This window comes from Macaca fascicularis, chromosome X (assembly GCF_037993035.2).
Source record: "Macaca fascicularis isolate 582-1 chromosome X, T2T-MFA8v1.1".
NCBI lineage: Eukaryota > Metazoa > Chordata > Mammalia > Primates > Cercopithecidae > Macaca > Macaca fascicularis.
The window spans coordinates 149,666,163-149,683,901 of NC_088395.1; the positions used below are offsets into that span (position 1 = coordinate 149,666,163).

The following is a 17,739-nucleotide window of genomic DNA, read 5'->3' on the forward strand; positions in this document are numbered from 1 at the left end:
AAGAGAGAGGGAAGGGTGGAAGGGTCAACGTGCCTTGCACATCAGTGTCAAGTCAAAGTAAGTATTTTTATTCGCTTCTATTCTTCTCTACTAAAACATAAAATTACTTGGGCAGAGGTTATTTGTATGTTTAACACTGTGACTATTTAAAAGTGAAGTATGACTCCAAAGTATAAAACTGCTAATTTTGAATGAGTTGCTGGTACCTGAGGGAATACTCTTTGTGATTAAAGGAACCAGGAATTGCAGGGTAGCCACATTTGATGGAGCTCTAGTTAATGATATGGATGGAATAAAGAAAGCCTAGGAACTGCATTTCAGAGTCATCCTGGGTGTACCCACAATCTTTAAAAATTAATAACATCCCCCAAAAATAAACAAACAAAACAGTCCTTGAGGTCTGAATGGTTTCATTTTTCCTTTACTATTTTTTTTAAGGAAAACTATCTTTATGGAAGAAAATTCAAATAAATATTTCTAATAATTTTTTATTGGTCGGATAATTTGCAATTTCTATTCTGAATCTAGTCTGTTGAGCTGCAACCTGAATTGCAATTCTTTGGAATAAAGTTCAGTTCTATCTTATTGAGAGTAAATTATAAAAAAATGCACCCCACTCCAATTAGCAAAGATGATGTTACAAGATATTAACCTTTGTGTTCCACTTGCCAAGCTCAAGAAATAGTGTCAAAATTGAAATTTAGGATTGAAATAACATATACCGGCATGTCTCAGCATTTCCAGTGCGGGGTTGTTACTACAGTGCCATCTTCAGTGCAATGTACAAAAGAATTTCTTTTTCCTTTGTAAAAAATTAAACATCAGAGACTGTTCGTTTTGAAATGCTGACACTTAAAACACAAACACTACATACTGGGGGAGATTTCACTCTATGTCCCTTTTATCATGATGCCTAATACCTACCTGGTATTTTGGGGGGTTATTAATTTGTTATTCTACTAGTAGAGATCATGTGCTGGTCATTAAACTACAAAGATCAATTAATTAAATATTCTGGATGAAACATATTTGATAGTTTTGACTTTCTGGGTAAATGATTACAGTGTATACACTAGAGAATCCTTAGTGTCTTAGAGTTTCAAGTGTCCTCCAAGATCACCTAGTCCAAGCTCACATTCAAATAAATTTTCTTGAATAACATCCATCCTCCTTGTTAGAACCATCCTCAGCTTGAACATTTCTAAGGACTAAGAGCTCTGTATTTTGTATCTAGTTCATTCCAGTTATAGAGCGTTCTAAAACCTTACAGAAAATGTCCTTATGCTGCACTGGAATGTCTGCCTGAAGCCTCACCCACAGATGCTCATTTTCCTCTCCGGAACTTCCAAACAAAGCAGTGTAATGAAAATAACATGGTCCTGTGAGTGAGGAGAATCAGGTCCTAGACCAGACTGGCCGTAATAATTTTATGACCTTGGGCAAGTCACTTCCCCTCGCTAGCCCTAGTTACTCTTTCAAAAGAGAAGAAAATTAGGACCAAATAATCTGACTTGGAAATTCAGAGTACATATACTAAAATACTCCATTTTCCTGTGATGGCCTTTAAACACTGAAACTGACCAACAGCCTCTTAGTTTACCCCTGCTCTGATAACCTTTCAGATGAAATAAGGTCATTCAGTGAAGTCTCAATTGGCTGTAGTAAAAATATTACGTTAGAAACTGGTCATGTCCAATGTGTTAATATTCAAATGAGCAACTGAAATCATATATGCATTTGGGATTTAAAAACAAAAGTTACTGTTCACACGTTCTACACTGCAGCACAGGCTAGGCAACCAAGAAGAATGAGCAGAGAGTGAAAATGCTGCATGTAAACTGAGTCCTATTCCCCTTATAACGCATACATTGGAGTCTTCAAAAAGTCGACAAGTTCAAAGGGAGGTGGTAGATGTAATTTTTAATAAAATGCCTGCATTTCGCTTCCTTAAAACCCTCTTTTCTTAGGAACACACTAGTTATCTTCTTTATCCTGATGTTTTTATCCAGTTTCCAATACGCATTTTTGTGTAACTGCTTAGTTACATATAGAAAAAAAATTCTTTTTGAATTTTCATGGTGAGAATTGATATAGCAGCATTTCAGCAGCTGTGCCAAATCTGAGAGAATGAATATTTTCTGAAGTAGAAAGTGCAAGGAGAAAATAGCAGCCATGTTTATGGCAACACATGGCAAACCTGCCCACATGTCAGCAATATCATTTCTAGTTATTGCGTGGCCCCAGAGTGAAAACGGATTTCATTGGGTCCAGCTCAAAAGTGAAGGCACTGAAGTCTAATTGCAAAGCAAGGAAATCTAAAACTTAAGAAATGATTTCCTAAAGTTGTTTTTCTCTGGTAAGTCACTCTGTCTTCATATCATGATTTTTTTGTGTGTCAGTAGGACTTCCTTTTAAATCCATCACTTACTGTACTAAATTTTCTATATTTCTAGAAGTTATAGAAGGAAATGGGCACGTAGAAGTGTGATGATCATTTCTATAAATAACTGAGATTTCAGGATGGTGATTAGCTTCTACTTTGAAAGACAGGGATGAATAAAATAACTAGTAGCTTCTGTGGGCTAGAGGATAACTGATGAATAAAAACAAAGACGCAATGTGTAAAACATACAAGACCCAAATGCTCTCTAGTATGGTAATATTACAAAGGTGAATAGACGCTTGTATTGAGACTCCTAGATTTTTTGCGTGTATTACCACTAACTACCAAAAAACAGTGAAAAAAATTCTCCCTAAGCTAGCCCATGCCATAGACAGTGTTGGTTGTTTGTAACAGCAGAAGAGAAAAATTTCCAGCAGGGAGGACTTGGCAAATGTGACACATCCTGCCATGGAACAAGGGGATCCATGGCAGATACATGGCTTCCTGGGGATTCGTACAGGAAATAGCTTCTGAAATAGGCACTTGATATTTTTTTAAATAAGATTTCTGAAAACAACCCAAAAGGTCTAGCAGCTTTTTGACCACAAGTTTTTGTATCTGGGAACGCAAATGTTTGTACTCATTTATTTTGCTCCCTATCATGATGGTTTTCTGTGATATGCATTTTTCACCTCTTATTCTCATTAAACACAAATGCTACTTATCATTTTTTAACAGCTAAAACTGTATCGGGAGGCTTTGAGATTCAGTCAATCCTTGATGTCAGTCAATCAAGGGAAAAAAAAATCCATAGGGGTTGCAAAGGTAACTAAATGTTTTAATTGACCAGTGGGTTCTATAAAAACCATAAACTACTATTGTGTTGACAAAGCCTAGATTTCATATCTGTTTAAAAGAAATAAAGCTGAGGTAAATAATGAGAAAGAAATCTACAATTTGACTTATTTTGCGATACTTTTATTCAGTATTTAAGTTCTGAATTCTATCTGATAAATAAATATTTTTTCCCTTAATACTCCTTTGTTCTCATCCTGTTCTTTAGTCATAATCTTCAAACAACTTTTCCTTCTTTAAGGGAAAAAAACCCATACCTGTTCCAATAATTTCTAATTCAATCCTCATCCTTTGATTATTTTGGTTCTAAATGCCCCTATACAGTTCTCTGAATAACGTTTGTGAAAGGTAGTAGCAGCATTGATTTGCACCTGGACGGGCTGGTTGCCTGAAAATTGTACACAGCACTATACATTTATTAAGCATATAATTTGGGGATGATAGTGATGAAAAATGTTAACAAAGAAAATCAAAATAAAATCTGAAGACAACAAACATAACTGAAATCCAGAGAAGTCTTGGGAGATAAACTGGGCATAATTTCTACTATATATGACAAAGTGGTCAGGTTTTAATTTCAAGTGTAGAAAAAAAAAAAAAAACAAAACAGGACAAATAACATTTAGGTCCCAATCTACTTGAATTTGAAAAATCTAGGTGGTCAAGGTAGAAATATTTTGTTTACATTAACTAGACAATTCCCTTTGTGCATAATTCACTATTTGCACATATTACCCTCTATCTTTCTTATATGTACGCATGTGTATGTGTGTAGGTAGACCTGGCCTAGACATGTAAACTAATACAATGATTGCATCAGCTAAAAACCAGATTATTTGCATTTCTTTTTGAACTTGAGCTTTACTAATTTCACACTAATAAACACACTGAATGGCTACAAATGTGACCTATAAGAAAAAACTTTTATTTGTGAAAACAGCATTAAAGTTACTCCATATCAACTCCAAAAGTTTACCACAATGGTTCAGTTTACATGAAACAATGATGGAAATATACATAGCAAGTCTTAGCAGGGAGAACAAAGCTTACTATGATTTTCAAACACTTCTATGAGCAATGTCCACTGCACAACATGCCTTCCTTCAGCTATTAACCAGCAGCATCTGACATGACCTAGTATTTGTGAGGTGCCAACTAAGAGAAATATATTGTTCAGGAACTTAAAAAGACTATTTCCTTCATATAGCTAATTTAAAGGCACTGCCCTATGGTTATTCATTATATTATTAACATTATTTCTCTGAAGGCCTCATTCATGACCTTTTTAAGTTAAACAGGTAATTTGTCATTTTTGATGTTACTGAAATCACCAGAATTTCTATTTCTATTTAGGCAGTGTCTACAAAAGTAAACTAAAGTGGAGGGTTGAGTAATTCTTTCCTGGTTCTGGGTCCTCTTGTCAGTGGAAATGTTAATTATGAATTAATGAGAAGTTTGAATCTTTTTTCTGAATAGCAATTATTTGGTCTAAAATATTCAAATGCCTCAGAGCCCTAATTTATTTTCTCCCTGCAGACATAAGAACAACAGGTTAAAATATTTTTTTTTAAATTAAAAAAAGTCATTTCATATAAGAAAAACAACACAATTTCCCTTCCTTGATTTCCCCCTTTTAAAACACAATCCTATCAACCAGTAGAAACTGAAAAGACATTAAATAAATAAATAAAGAAAACAAAATAAAATTCAAAATTAGATTAAGGGCAGTTTTGTACAAAGTAAGTTATTAAAATTCATTTGACTTCCCATTTGCTTTTAAATAAAGAGCAGATCCTTAGGAAATCTGAAATTGAGAGTTAACAATTATCAGGTGAACTCGATATATGTCACCAGTTATTCTCGGTAAGTGAAGCCACAAACAGGATATTTTATTTTAGTTCAGCCCATCTGACCACAGTGACTAATTGGATAGAGCACGAGAAATGATGCCAAACCTTGATTTGATGCCACTTGTCTACATAACAGAAGTGGCTGGAACCCAAAGCTCTGTGCTCAGTACTCATAAATAAATAAAATAACACAATCCCGCAGTGTATCTCCTCAGATGCATAAGGCATTTAGTCTAAAAGTCCTTGTATATGCTATCTATACTGTTCACACCTTCAGCATACCTATGTATACGTGTAAAGCAACAACAATCTTAATTTATATTCTCTTTCTCTGTTTCTGTCTTTACTTGTCTTACCATAAATATATGAACCTTAAACCCACTGTATTGGGCAATATAGTCAATTATATTCCTTTCTGCCCTCAAGTTAACCATAATGCAATTAGTTCATTTTCCACAACAGTAATAATTTTGGTAAAGTGACGGATTGATCATTTTGGTCATCTTTAAAAGAACCAAATACAAATCACAATTCACTCCATAAAGTGGGTAACTAACCTGTAACCATGCAAACTGGCAATGGAATACAGAGGTACTGAAGGTTTTCTAAAAGTATTTGAGCAGATAGTTAAGATTGTTGAGATAGTTAAGATTTGCTTATCTGAAGTTATGTCAGAATCCAACTGATTCAAAAGAATGGGCAAGAATCAAAGCATGTTGATCTTGGCACTGTCTGACTCTTCTCCAAAGGGGCTGCCAGTGGGAAGGAACACAGATTGAAAATATGTTTCTAAAGAAAGCATTTTTTTTTTAACAGAGATTTAGCAGTTAAGTTGAATACAAACAGTATTCTAAAGCTATATCTTACCCTCAAATCTGGGTGAAATGATCAGTTTGGTTACTGCTTTATTTTTTCTGAAAAATAATGGAAAGACAAATATATTTAACAAACTGTGGCTTCAGAAATATCATTGTAGCAAACAATTTTATTAATACTTTCATAAAAATGGCAATTAATAAATTCTAATACCTTGATGTTATTAAAAGCAAACAAAAGTCATTAAAACAGTTCTTTTCTCTGATTTACATTAGCTTTTACAGCATTACTTGATTTTTCTCTTACAAATTAACCTAAAATACTAATAATCAAATCAGGGTAAAAACAATACAATTTTTTTACTTTATTTTAAAATAGTGATTATAAATACATTCTTAACATAGTTTCTCTCCAACTCTTTGGATGCGACAGTAACAGCAAAAAAAACCTCACTGTGCTCATTTCATACAATGTCAATGTACAAATCATGCAAAAAATATTATAGATTAATATTACCACCATACATTTCTAGATGTGTTCTGTTATTTCTGAAATACCTGTTGATATTACTCATAAGGTCATGTCCTGTATAATTTATGCATCCTTATGGCTTAAAAAAAAGTGTTTAAAAAAAGCAACAAAAGGAAGATGGTCTTAAATAAATTTCTAATTAATATATTTTTTCAGTTTATTCAGAATGAAAAACTAAATATAGAATATAAATTGCCTTATAGACTTGAATCACTCTACTTTAATAGCTGCTTTCTCATAAAATTACACAAAGACTTACTTTTAAAGAATTGAATCATCTTTATTGATTTCATAAAAAAATAATTTAAAACTTGATTTATATTACATGGACACAATATATTATCTCAACCCCTTCACTGATTTCATAAGATCTAAATTTGTTTGCAATCATTCTAACATAGTCCATACACATGAACATAGTGCCAAGAAGCCCACGATGTGTCAGACCACATTAGAAATGAGCACTTCTTGGATTTTATAGGTTTGCATCCGAGTTCCACTGAAAATGTTGTACTGATGTACATATCATACCTCAAGGGGTTAAACTAACATCAAGGTTATAGTTGAAGCCAACAAAATGTAGATACAGTATTTTAACTGTTCTTGTACTCAACTCAGAACTTATACCTAACTACATTATCATAAAATGTACAACTAGAACTAATGAAAGACAGGTGCAAAATTGTATACACTATATAATGTAGGCACAATGACTTCAGTTAAGGAAAATATATTAGCCTTAACCAAGAATTTGTTACTTTCATTTACAATTTGAACCTCCAAATAACCACGTACGTTAAATTACTTTTTTAAAAAAAGTTGAACATTTATACCTTTTAGCAGAAGAGTATGAGATAGCCAATATGCTACAGCAAGCTTTTGAGATGGTGGCAGGTACTCTTGCCATTGAGAATTCTGCAGAAACCTTGAAACATCTTCAAAACATCACCACACTGAATAAAAGGTATCATTCAAATAACCTATTATCCCCAGATCATGAGTGGAACTTTCTGATTCCTCCTATAAGTGTCTATTTAAGATCCCTCAAGCCATACTTTATTGACAGACTAAACTAAAGCACTTTCTTTGAAGCCTTTGTATCTTTATCCTGTCAGTATACATTAGGAGCCCTTTAATCCGTGGATGTGTGCATGCATGGTAATGGCATATCAAAAGTCCTTATGAAACTGTGGATGAAAAAAGCTGTTGGGCACACATCTTGTCTTTTCTTTCAAGATCAGAAAGCAATTATTTGTTTGAATTATTTTATATTCATATAAAGTTTTCACAGACATCATAAAAATTAAAATTACACACTAAAGTTTTAAGAGCACCAGCACATACACATGGAGACGTTTTTGCTATTTAAAAAAGATTTCCAAATTATCTATATGTATGAATATATACCCACGTATATATACACACACTCACACACACGCATACACACACACCCAAGAAAGCCAAGCTTCTTTTTTTTTTTGTCTTGCAACAAACACATAAAGCCCTGAAATTAGTGATTAGTAAAGGAACAGCTACTGCAACTATAAACATAATATCATTTTGGAAGCTGCAACAAAAAAATATGCCACTTGCAATCATGAGGAATGGCTATGTTTACTTTCTTGGTTATCTTACTGATTTATAAGGTAATTAAAAAAGATGGGACACACACTCTCTCACACGCACACACTATATATATACACACACACATACATATGTGTATATATATACACACACATATATACACACACGCATATATATATACACACACATATATATGTATATCTATATAGATCTATATATCTATATATATATATATATGCAGGCAGGCCAAGAAGACAATGTGTTTCTGAATATCACTTTGTTAATCGGGAGCTCCTACAAAAGTTCCGAAATCACCCATTCTCAGTTACTTTATTCCTTAAACAAATTTTGACTTAGATCTTAGCAAAAGCAAACACAGGGGCGTATCATTTGTAGTTGCAGACTGTGAACTCATCTGAAACCAATGCAAGCATTTTTACAGTGTGGCTTTCATAGCCAAGATTACCATGATGTTTACAGTTCTACTAGATTATCTGATAGTGGTCTGAATGATGAAAGAACAGGATACTGATGCATACAAGATATAACTATTAACCTTATTCATTATTTTTTAAATACTTGTAGCGAAAACTATTTGAATTAAGCTCATAGAATCCTGAAAAGCAAGACAACTGATGGCAAATAACAACTGCCCAAGACACAATACTAGAAAACTAAGGAACTTATTTTTAAATGCACAGTTGGTAACAAATCTGAAGATAATATGCTAAATTCACAAGAATAGCACAGAGTTAACTTTTCTTTTGTATTTTTTCTTTTTTTTTGTTTTTAATTTTTTTTTGTTTTTAAGTTACACCTGATCACAAAGTCCAGAATATTTCTGTACACATCAGCTTGTTTCAGTTTAGTATATTTTTTTCTGTCTACATTTATACTTACTGGTAAATTCACTGTGATCAGGAAAACAAGTCAGGCATATTAAATACATATTAAGGAGTACACATTTTTCTATTTAGTATACAAAGTACTTCATAAATACGAATTATGTTACAAAAATAGCTTTGGGTGCGCTCACACAGTAAGCACTCTGCTTATTTTGGACAACCTTTAAGGATTGTGGGTATTTCACCTAACTGAGAACAAACTCTAGTGTTAATTTAATTTGAGCCATGTTTAATTCTGATAAACATCACATATTTCTTCAGATCATCACAAATGCTATCTAACTCGCGTTGATTTTTTCTTTTAGATTTTTATGTATAGACAGGTAATGCTTAAAGTATTCAAATTTATTTTATAGTTATGTAATGCATGTTATATTTTAAACAAGTATTTGCACAATTTAACATTATAAATCCAGCAGTTTCAAGATGCAGGCCATAAAGGTTACCAATTTACAAATACTATCGAATGTTCTCTCTTTGCATGCTTTTTTTTTGTTTGTTTTTTTGTTTTTTTACTTTTCAGATAATCTTTACACGGAGTTGTTACAATGCCACAAATCAAAAGGATTATTCCAGTTCCACCAACTTAATCTACGTGCAAGATAAAGGACCCAGCTGAGGTACAAACACCTGTACCAGTTTTCTTGAGTTTGCTTTACAAAGCACAAAGAGACGAAGGTTTTGCATTGGGATACAAAACAGATTTGCCTCTTAAGGTTAAATTCAGTATTACGTGTATAAAGCATCCCTTTGGCAACAGAGTTTGCAGTATCCCCACAGGACTCCACAGTATAGGTTTTATGTAGTAAAATCTATTAAACATATTCTCTTCTACTTGACACATCTTTGCAGCTACAGTTAATGAGACACCCTTGGAAACACCTGCCTCTATGCCTATTGATAATATAGTATTTGGAAGTTAGAAGTCAACAAAAGGCACTTTCATCATTAAATAAATGTCCTCTGTATGAAGTAAGATTACATGACCTAGATCTTGTTCAAAGCTGTTTGCTCCTCAAGGACCTGTAGGTAGTCAGGGGAACTCTGCAGTTTCGCCTTCAGTTCAAAATACTCACTCTTCCTTTGTTCCACAACAATTTTACTGTGGTTGCCACCTATCAGTGATTTCTTATTTTTTTTGTCTGGTTGTTTTTCTGGATAGCGGATCTCAAAGCCACTGACACCTATGCTATTATACTCCTTTTTGCTTTCAAGAAAATTCTGAATAAACACATTGGAATCCCTGCTAGGGAATAATTCATCCAGCTCATCAATTGTGCTCAGTCTCTTCCTGGTATCTACATGTAATAAATCTTTCTCCTTGTCGGCCACATTTCTCATAACAACTTTCTGTCCTGGAGGATCTGAAAACATGAACCCAGTTTCTGACTCTTTCAAGCCACAAGTATGGCTCTTGCTCATCTGTTCTATAGTTTGTGGAATGAAAGCTTCTGTGCTCAGTCCATCTTTTTTATTGGTTTTGTGGTCATGCTTCCTTAGCTGCAGCTGCATGGAGCCACACTCAGGATTCCCCAGGCCTTCGTGCTTCACTGTGGGTTTCTTGTTGCGTCGCAGGACAAAAACAAGAAGGCAAAAAGCAACAAACACAGTTAAAATGAGGACCACTAAGATACTTAAGATTAAAATAGACAGAGGCACTGGCCCACCAGGAGGACTTCGAATGGGACCCAATGGAGTGGTGAATGTAATGGCAGGTGCAGGGCTTGTGAATGGTGCAGACGGCTTATTTAAAAGTTTGGGACATAAGATTTCATTTTTGAGGGACTTCAGTTCAATGTTGGCAAACTGAACAGGCGTCTCACATTTCAGTTCTTTCACAACAATCCCGTCGCTCAACTTCTCCACCCACAGCTTTAATGCCACCAAGTCACAAGTACAGTCCCATGGGTTGCCCTCCAAGTCAATCTGTGTAAGAGATTGCAACTGATCAAGGACCCCACTGACAGGCAGGTACATGAATTTGTTGTTCCTCAGGTTCAGTCTAGCTAAGGGTGCTCCGGAAAAAATGTAAACAGGCAGGCTCTTTAGGAGATTATTGTTTAAGTACAGTAACTGCAAATTTGGCATGGAGTCAAAGGTGCCTGCTAAGATTTCCTTAATCAAATTGTATTCCAAATACAGATACTGCAGGTTATGAAGACCTGAAAATATTTCAGGATAGAGTCTTTCAATTTGATTGCCATTGAGATATAGCCTACGTAAATTAGTGAGATTGTGAAATACGTCTCCCTTAATCACTGTAATTTGATTGCTGCCTAAATGAAGCAAATCCAGTCCTTCAAAGTCAGTGAAGTCTGACACGTCCACATCCTTGATGCTATTGCCATTGACGTGCAGCTTCTTCGCATTTAAAGGTTTCGGTATCAATTCAGACATAGACTGTATATTTTTCTCTTGGCAGTTCACACTTAGTCCCAAATCTGAAGGGTGTGTTTTGCAGAAGCAAGGTGCCGGGCAAGGTGTTAGAGGAGGCACCCTTGTTTGGTAAGACACAATCTGACTGAGATTGCGGTTGGAGAGGGCTTTGCCTGCAACGATTCCAGAGATCTTGGAAGGATTTGTTGTTTTTGGTGGTTTAGTTACTAATCTGTGTAAAGATGTTTGGGTGGTGTGACCATTGGGAGTGGTGTAGCCATTTTCCAGCTGAGATGGAGGCAGGATGCGCACATCAAAATCACTGCCGGTGCCCATAGGGCATAGTTCTTGTTTGTTGGTTTCTTTTAAAAGCCTTCCATATAAGTCACTGGGAGTTTCACAGATAGCTTCTCCTATGTAAATGTTATATGGCATGTTCTCCAGCCAAGCTTTTAGAGGCAACAAATCACAGCTACAGTTCCAAGGGTTATCTTCCAGCTGCAATTCAACGACACGGCCAATGTGTTCCAGAACCCCGATATAAGGGAGCTTCTGGATTCTGTTCCCTCGTATATCCAGATGGGTCAAAGATGCGAATCGGAAAATATTATCAGGAAGGAATGAAATCAGATTGTCATTAAGAATGAGAACTTTCAGTTTGTGGAGCTTATTGAAGGCTCCTCGTTCAATATACTTGATTAAATTGTAGTCAGCCTGGAGATACTCCAAGTTCTCTATGCCAAGGAAAGTGTCAGCTCGGAGAATCTTTAATTCATTGTTGTTCAAGTGCAACTGCTTTAATGCACTGAGCCCAAGAAAGGCTCCTCCCTCAATGTTCTGCAGTTTATTATTTCCCAGATGCAGGGATACTGCATGTGAAAAATTCAAGAATGTATTTGGATACAGAATATTTAAAAAATTATTTTGGAAATTGAGGTGATAAAAATTAGACCAAGGTGGTTTCAGCTGATTTGGTCTGTAGACTGAAACCTTCTCACAGTTGACATAGAGCACATTCTCAACTGACACGCAGGAACACACATTGCAAATTTCCACCGATATGTCAGAATCTGCATTTGTCGAAGAAATCAGGGCTGACAAAATCAGAAACAGCCAAAGAAACATCTTCTTGCAATCAGCAAACAACTGTATGCTTCTGAATAAAGAGAAATAATCTAAAAAATAAAAAGAAAACATTTTTTCAATGGTCATTACTTGAAAAATTACTTGTATTTAAATCATACCATAGTGAACACGTGGCTATAATTACCAGAGTTGTATTTTTAAGGCAACCAAACCTCCAAATATTCTCACTCAGTCAAACAATAATAACCACCAAAACTGCCATCCATTTTATTTTCCATACCTGTGGTTTATACAAAATTCACATGTGCAGAACACACAACCAACAATAGGAAAATATATTATTAATCATGCTGAAATCTTACAATCTGAAAATATTTTTTCCACGTGGACCATCAAACCCTGCCCTTGAACACAGGCCTTAAGCTTCCTATTTGCACTTCAAATGACCAAGACCATCAAGTATGCCATCGAGTTTGCACCACAAAGCCATTTTGATTAGTGGATATCTATTCTCTAAGCTTCACCTAGATAGAGAGGCTGAATACAAAACATATTAGAGCCCAGAGTTCACTGGAGGATGGAAATGGGAGGACTGGGCTGCTGTAGCAGGGACTGTTAAAAGACCAAGGGACGGTGACCTGGGAAGAGATTTGCTTGTGCTATAGCCCCATAGGTAAGCTCGTTTCTGTCAATCAGTTTACTCCTGTACACTGCTGCCTTCAAAGACACAGATGAATCTGTGCAGTTCTAGAAAAACAACTGAGTAAGGGATGGCCAACTTTTATTTTCTGGTAAACAAACAGTCTCTAATTTCCTGTCAGTCATTTCCCAAAGAGGGAGCAAAAGGCCTTTTGTCTTTGAGCCTCTGAAAGCAGCAGAGTAACCTGCTTACTCCTGCATTGCTTAGCTAATCTCCAGGCAGCCTTTCCACTTTGAGAACTGGCTCTCTTGCCTCCCTGGCCCTCTCCCACACCTTTATTTACCATTTTGAACCCAGGTCCGACTGATCGTCGGCTTAACTGCTTATCTCTTTTACTTTGACCACAGACTGCAACTGCTGAGGAAGAGGAGTTCACACATCACAATCTTTGAGTAGCTTTTTCTACAGCACCAGATATGTTCAGTACAGCACATTTTTCGTCCTAAAATCATCACTTCCAAACACCCACCCGTCCTTCCTAATATTACCACCCCATGTCCCTGACTATAAACACATAAAGAATCACTTGTTGGTAGAGTTCAATGCTTAGCAAAATAACCCATCGTATTCGGGTCCTTAAATCCTGCATATATATACAAATATACACAATGCTTCCTGGAAAAGATTACACGACACAAGCAGCGTGCATTTTATTGATGCTATTTTAGCAACGTTAGTCTTTTCCATCGTGAATGGGAAGCTGGGTGTAATTTCAATATCGTTACCTCCAAATATTAATTAAATACGTAGAATACCCAGGGACACGCAATAAGGAAATGATGCAAAGAAAGAAGTGTCACACAGAAACTCCTTTGTTTATTTTGCCCACGAGGAATCAGCTAGTGGTAAAACCGAACATGTCTCAAGGTAGACAATCCATTAGCCATGACCCAGGAGGATTTGCATTTTAAGTAGTTTGGTTCAGAATACAGCCAGCACTGCTGAGATGCTATTTGGCTGCCATATAGACGTGCATTTCCCCTATTCACCATGAGAGCATGATTGGCATTGCAAAAAAGAAGTCATAATTCTTAACTATGACATCACCTAAAGCAACTTTCATTGTAAAATCAAAATTTCACTTGATATTTTTTGCCTTGTTATGAATGTGGTTTTCGACAGCTATTTTGGTTCAGTTGAGTCATTTCTTGTTACTAAAGCACCACCCCACCCACCTCAAAACAAAGAAACCCAAAAGCAACCAAACTAAAAACCAAACGCAGAAAATTAAAAAAAAAATAAAAATTCCTTATAATCCGAATTCAGTATAAAAACAAGAACCAGGAATCTCAACAAATCTGAAAATGCATAAGAAGCTGCCCTCCTCCTCCTGGCAATTTCTACTTTAAGTAGCAAGGGGGGAAAAGTCACTAGGACGAGCCAGGAAGTTCCCAAATGCAGCTCTTGTGAAACAGAGGAAGCCACAAGCAGCTGGAGGGGCAGGCAAGAGAGAGAAAGAGTCCAGTTGGTCCACCAAGGAGAGAGGAAAAGAGGTACTGAAAGGGCAAGAGACCATGGAAATGTGGAGAAAGGAAGAAAAAGAGCTCCGAGAGGGGAGCTACGAAGAGAGTAAAGGGGGCACTGAATGCATGCGAATAAAGCCTCACACTCGCGTGGTACCACCGAAACATGCACATTTAAACATCAAGGGAAAAACGCAAAAAAGAAAAGAAAAACCCACAAAGTACCAGTTGGGTACCAAGAGCCTTCTCCGTGGCTGCTGGGAGCTGTCCGTCTCCCTCTCGGTCTTTCCGTCTTCCTCTCCGTGCCCTGAAAGACCCTTGGCTCCCACGACCCACCAGGACTGAACAAATCTAGCCCTACCAAAACCAAATCCTGCATCCACCAGAGTGCAGCGCCTGGCAGTCCGCGACTGGGAGGAGAGAGGCGGCCTGAGGAGGGCAGACCACTGATGGGCTGCAGGGCGGTGGGCCGAGGTGGCTCCCGGAGAGCTCACTCGGGAAAGAAACCCCGCTGGCCCGCCTAAGGCTCGGATGGAAGTGGTAGAGGTTCGCGGAGAGACCCGGCCATTGCCACCCCCGGTGCGCTACCTCGGGCGGGCGGCGAGGAGGCTGGAGGGGCCCCTGGCGCGTACCGCAATGTTTGCCGCATCCCTGTTCCCAGAGCCGGCGCGCAGCCCCCTCCGCGTCAGGGGCCCAAGCAGCAGCCTGGCGGGCCGTGTAGCGGAGGCGGGGTACCGCGCGGAATGTCGCGGGGGCCTTCAGTCCCGCTGCTCACACATTTCTCCACGCGCTCCCGTCCCACAAGGGGCAGCTGCTGGAGTTTCAGTGGACCTCTCCAGACCCAGGCGTGCGGTGGGTGAGGAGGAAGAGATGGCCAGATCAGGCCGCCTCGAAGACGTTGGCACTAGGGTGTTACTGACCTGCTTGCCACGGGCAGAGGGACCCTGTGGTTTTGTGGCTGCGAGCGGCGGCCCAGGCTCCCCCTTGCCTGTGCTCCCTCCCCGGCCAGCTACATAAATCCTGTTCTCACTATGCCAAAAATCAGCTCAACATTTAGGCACCTTGCAAAGTCGCGCTAGCAGCGCTCGCCTGGCTTTGCAGAGCTTTTAGAGTTACCCACCGGCTCTTCCTCTGGTATTCCTAGTCTTGCCGAGCGCTAGCAGTCTCCGACTAGCCCGCGGGCCACTGCCCCGAGCCTCAGATCCACGTCTGCAGAAAGTGGCTGCGAGTGGGGCGTAAAAATATAGCCCAACCCAGCCAAGCGGCCCGACAGCCGGAGCCACCCGAGACCAGTACACTTGCCCCGCCGCCCTGGTCGCCCGGGGTATGGGGGGGCAGCGATGCCAAGGACACCCGGATCCTTTCCGGTCCTCAGCGGCATGCGACCGCGCCGTAGGCAGGCAAGTGGGAGGTGGAGGGCAGGATTAGCCACCTCGGCCACTTTGGCCACTCGACCGGCCCCAAACGAACAGGACTCAAACTAAAAATAATAAGCTACTTGCCCCCTCCGCGCGCGTGCGCGCGCGCGCGATCTCTCTCTCTCTCTCACACACACACACACACACACACACACACACACACACACACACACACACACGCGCTACTGAGCTGAGCGGGGAAGAGGCAGAGCGCGTGTCGGTGCAGCTTGTGCAGCTCCCGCTGGAAATTCACCCACCTCTAGAGCCCAGCGTCTTGTGCAGGGCCCGCGGCGCCGCGACCTGCGCTGCTGTTTCCACGATGGTCTCTATGTGATTCCGGACAGAGCTCCTTCGCGCCCGCTCGCCCGTCAAACCCGCCGAGCAGCCCCAGCAGGCGGGCAGGCGGACAGTGGCGCGCGCGCACCCGAGCAGACACCGCGCGCGCACCCAGAGCCTAGCACACGGGCTGCACCTTTACATACACGCGCTGAATCCCCGCCCCCGCTCTCCACTCCCCCCTCACCCCGCACACAAGCAGTCCTCCCTCCCAACACTCGACCACTTCGACCCCCTCACATTCCTGAGCTCCTACCCCCGTCCCCCACCCAGACATGCCCATTTGATTCCTCTTCTACCCACACACCCAGAAAGACAGCGCGCTTTCCTCCCGGTATCCGCCCCCTCTTTTTGCCTAAAACATTCCCTAGGGAGGAGCGACCCCTTTCCTCAGGCGTGGAGACCCCAGTCCTCTAACAAGGGCGCGCTTGCCTTCATCCCCCCACCACATACACACACACACTCGAGCCTTTTTCTTCTCTTCCAGTCCCCTAATAACGCGCGCGCGCGCACACACACACACACACACACACACACACACACACACACACACACACGGGGCATTCCTTTGAGAGAGCAACCAAGAAGCCAGGAAAAGCCAAGAAACACTGGAGAGCCTGGGGGAGGGGGGCCGAGGGAGATCGATAGGGTCGTCGAGCCTACGCGGAATTGAATAATTACAGGATGGAGAGGAATGAGTCAACAACAATGACATTCAAATGCAACAATCATACTTGGATTTTGTATCACGGGTACGGTACCTTTGGCTAATTGTCACCCCGCAGAACAGAGGGCTCCTGGAATACTTCTCCGTAGCGGTCGATCCTGGAAGGAGCCTTCTTGGGAACCAGTTTCCTAGGATCCAGTAGTATTCGCACTCCCCCTACCTGTCTGCGCGTAAGGGGCCGGGGGCTTTAAGGCGAAAGTGTGAGGCTTTAGCCTAAAGTGAGACTATTTAGCCGGGTTAGGAGTCGGGTTAATTATCCGCACCTTAGAACTCCGTGGGCCTTTGGTGCGGAACGGGTTAAGCCGGATGATTTGGGAGCTGGGGGTGGGGACAGGGGATAGGGTATAGGGGTTGAGGAAAGAGAGGCGTGGGACTGAGAGAGATGCCGCACTTGCGACCAAAAGAAAAAAAAAAAAAAATCTACTTTGGCTACTGAGCATGCTCAGTTCCCAGCTCAAGCCCTATAAGGGAGGCATTGTGTGCGTTCCACTTCTCCGGGCTTTGGTGGTGACCGGGAGGGGAGTTTGATTGGGGAAGGGGGTGGTAGTTGGGAGACATTAGGGAAAGGGGGTTGGAGAACAAGGTTTGAAGCTTTGGGACCGCTCAGGAGGGACTGTGAAGAGGGAAATGGAAGGGACCCAAGGAATACCTTCGGGAGAGGGAGAGAAGGAGAGGAAATGGACTAAGAAAAGTCACTTCAGTCGCCCCC

At 39.9% G+C, this 17,739-nt stretch overlaps 1 protein-coding gene and 1 long non-coding RNA gene across 4 annotated transcripts in view; one reads left to right on the forward strand and one right to left on the reverse strand.

Moving 5' to 3' along the window:
* Positions 1–4,142: 4,142 nt before the first annotated feature.
* On the reverse strand, positions 4,143–17,405 carry SLITRK4 (SLIT and NTRK like family member 4). Of its 3 annotated transcripts, none has more exons than XM_005594741.4 (2): positions 17,065–17,405; positions 4,143–12,475 (listed from the first exon to the last, which is right to left on the reverse strand). In XM_005594741.4, exon 2 carries the CDS (start codon positions 12,423–12,425, stop codon positions 9,912–9,914), a length of 2,514 nt encoding a protein of 837 aa, XP_005594798.1. In that variant the 5' UTR covers positions 12,426–12,475; positions 17,065–17,405; the 3' UTR covers positions 4,143–9,911. The 3 variants fall into 3 exon arrangements, with proteins under 3 accessions (XP_005594798.1, XP_005594799.1, XP_005594800.1); XM_005594742.4 differs by lacking the exon at positions 17,065–17,405 and adding an exon at positions 16,225–16,416; XM_005594743.5 differs by lacking the exon at positions 17,065–17,405 and adding an exon at positions 15,670–16,416.
* LOC123570844 (uncharacterized) overlaps positions 16,853–17,739 on the forward strand; it is a 31,566-nt gene continuing 30,679 nt past the window's right edge. Inside the window, exon 1 of the long non-coding RNA XR_006695057.2 lies at positions 16,853–17,055. This is a non-coding gene — a long non-coding RNA (uncharacterized lncRNA). The remainder of the gene's footprint in view (positions 17,056–17,739) is intronic.

Excerpts from the sequence above, each read along its gene's own strand:
- SLITRK4 (XM_005594741.4), bottom strand. The coding sequence starts at position 12,425 with ATGTTTCTTTGGCTGTTTCTGATTTTGTCAGCCCTGATTTCTTCGACA.